Source organism: Psammomys obesus, unplaced genomic scaffold (assembly GCF_907164565.1).
Source record: "Psammomys obesus unplaced genomic scaffold, mPsaObe1.curated_primary_1811, whole genome shotgun sequence".
Classification (NCBI taxonomy): Eukaryota; Metazoa; Chordata; class Mammalia; order Rodentia; family Muridae; genus Psammomys; species Psammomys obesus.
This window is the reverse complement of record NW_026593947.1, coordinates 2,342,510-2,345,500: the sequence shown is the minus strand read 5'-3', so window position 1 is coordinate 2,345,500 and position 2,991 is coordinate 2,342,510. Positions and strand designations below refer to the sequence as shown.

Below are 2,991 nucleotides of genomic sequence, written 5' to 3'. Positions count from 1 at the left end.
GGTGGCCCTCGGCCACCTCGCGGGCCGCCTGGGCGCCCGCGCCGCGCTCCTCCAGCCGCTGCAGCACCAGGCGCAGGCTCTCCGCCCGCTCGGCGCTCGCCTCCCCGCCGCACAACGCGCCCAGCACCGCGCGGGGCTCCGGGCTCTGGGCCAGCAGCGCGTCCGCCAGCACCCGCTCCATCCCGCCGGCGGCCAACCCTGCGCGTGCGCCGGCCGGCTCAGCGCGAGCGCGCGTGCGCAGCCAGAGGTCCCGCCCCCTCCCTCCCCACCGGGGAGGACCCGGAAGGTGGCTTCCCCTTCGCTGGCGTCCCAGAGCCGCGGGGTGTGGCGCCTCCTGCCGCTGCCTCCTAGAGTTTTTAGCGGAGGGAGCTGCTGCGGACGTTCGCTGCAGAATTCCACCAGCTCCGGAAGTTTCTGATCGGAAAACGATCGGCCCGGGGCGGAAATTAGCTAGCCGGCCCTACGTTCACGGAGATGTCCCCAGCCCTCCAGGTGGCTGCTTTCCAAACGGTGCGTGCTGAGAGCTACCACGGTCTCTAGCACAATTGGATCCGAAATGCACCCTGGTTCTGTGTGTTGAAAATAAGTCGTGGGGGCTGAAGAGATGGCACAGAAGTAACAGTGTTTGTGAAAGCAAGAACATCGAGTTGGGACCCCCTCGCAGGGGTCACTGCCATCCCACATGGTGGACACAGCTCCCCAGAGTCGCTGGTCAGCCAGCATGGCTGAGATCAGGTCCAGGTCCAGTGACAGAACCTGCCTCTTAAGAACAAGGCAGAAAGCAGGGCGTGGGTGACACATGCCTTCAATCCAGCCCGGGAAGGCCGGGACAGGCGGTCACCTGGAATCTGAGGCCAGCAAGTCTACACTGTGAGCTCCAGGACAGCAGGACACACAAAGGAGACATTGTCTCAAAAACAAACAGAAACAGGTAGAGGGTGATGGAGGAAGACACCGAACATCAACCCCTAGCTTTGCGTGGGCGCCCGCGCGCGCGCTCACACACACACACACACACACACACACACACACACACACACACACGGTGAGCAGCCCGCACCTCACAGGCTAATACACACACACACACTGACAAGTCATGAAGCCAGGTATCCATGACTGTCATAAACACGTACAGAAGGCTGAGACAGGAGGATCAGCACTTCAAAGCCCGCCTGGGCTACAGACTGAGATCAAGGTCACTCTGGGCAGCAGAGTGAGGCTCTGTCTCCTAAACGTAAGAGTGCTGGGGAAACGGGGGTGGGAGAGGACTTTCCCAGCAAGCTTGAGGTCCTGGGAGCAAACTGGGAGAGGGCAGTGCAATGAAGAACAAATGGGGTGGGGGCGGCCATCTTCAATCTCGCACTCAGCAGAATAGGCTGCAGCTGACAGCGAGGGCCCTCAGCACTCTGAGCCAGGGCTCTAGTTAAGAACACGGACTGATTCTCCCACGCTGCTGGTTCCCACGGGCAAATTCAAAGCCAGGCTTCCCTGTGGCTCTGTGTTTCTGACCGCATCCACTGCCAGATTCAGAACTAGAAAGACCCCATCTTGGTGTGCGCATTGCTGATCTCCTCACTGAATCCCCGGGTTTTCTTCATCTTTCTGAGCATGAATTCTGCCGCTTAGTCAATGAGGGAGACACAGCCCAGCTCCAACTAGCTTGTCATAAAATAAGGTGGATATAGCTTAAAGCTAACTGGTATTGCACATGAAAGATTCCTCCCACATTTCAGTTACTCCATTTTTTTCTTTGGCAAAACACCTAAAAGATTCCATTTTAAACCACTTAGAATGTTAGTAAATACATATTACGTAGTTGATGAAAAGTGTCTGTAAGGAACATTTCTCTCGACATGAAGAGCTGGTGAACACAAAAGCTAAAGGTTTTCAGCACACACTTAACAAATGAAGATATAAAATGATGCTCACTTGCAAAGGTGTCTGACATTCTTAGTCATGAGAAAAACATATTAAATCCAGGAGAGACACCCTTCCATGCTGAAAGGTTCAAAACACCAAGTGAGGGCTGGCAAGAAGGTGAAGGCGGCAGAGGCGTCTGCTGCCAACCCAGACAACCTCAGTTGGCTCCCACAGGAAGAGGAGAACTGACTCTTGCAAGTTGTTTTCTGACCTCTCTGACCTCTCATGGCATCCAGACCTGTGCACACAGAGTCAACTAAAGAAATACAATAAATGTATAAATAGTATCTTAAAACATCAGCTGACCAGGGCCAAGGGTGTAGGACCAGGAGGCTCTTGCTTTGCCGGCCAGGAAATCGTAGGGTTGCTTTGAAACATTGTTTCCTATAAAGATACAATATGCCTAGCTTACAATGTAGCAAACATACCCCCTCCATAACCCTGGCTATCTCCTGCCCAGGTGTTTGATTTAAATAATCTCTTTGTAGCAAGCTACTTTTTGCAACATTAGTCTTTGCAGCTAAAACTTTGTAACAAGTTAAACACCCATCAGTAGACACTGGATACACAAATTGCCATTTTTAAGATAAGGCCAAGTGGAAGTACAAAGAGCTGATTGCTGTTTCTGCAACATTGCGGATAAAGCCCAGATCCCAACAGTGTTTCCATCAGCAGGATTCCTGTTGCTAACTGCAAGCATCAGAGGGAACTTGAGGTAGACATCGGATGCTGTGGCTCATAAGGTGGTGCCGTCCCTGGGCTGGTGTCCTGAGTCCCGCAGGAAGCAGCTGAGCAAGCCAGGGGAAGCAAAGAGGGAGCAGCACCCTCCACGGCCTCTGCATCCATTTTAAAACACTGCGGTTTTCCATTGGACCCTTCCTACATTCGGCAGGTTTCTATTCAAGTTCAATTTGGCTCTACTCAGCCGATAACTGCTTCCTTTTCTCCTTCCTTTTCTTTCTCCCCTCCCCCTCCTCCCCTTCTTCTCACCAACCCTGCGACCTTCTGTGACAGGGTTCCTCGAAGCCCAGGCTGTCTTCAAACTCTCTATGAGGCCCAGGATGACCTTGA

The 2,991-nt window shown here is 53.6% G+C and overlaps 1 protein-coding gene across 1 annotated transcript in view; it reads right to left on the bottom strand.

Annotated features, from left to right (window-relative positions):
- Tarbp1 (TAR (HIV-1) RNA binding protein 1) overlaps window positions 1-181 on the bottom strand; it is a 46,040-nt gene extending 45,859 nt beyond the window's left edge. The window contains exon 1 of the mRNA XM_055617564.1: window positions 17-181. Within this exon, the coding sequence (XP_055473539.1) occupies window positions 17-181 (165 nt within the window). The remainder of the gene's footprint in view (window positions 1-16) is intronic.
- Window positions 182-2,991: the final 2,810 nt, after the last annotated feature.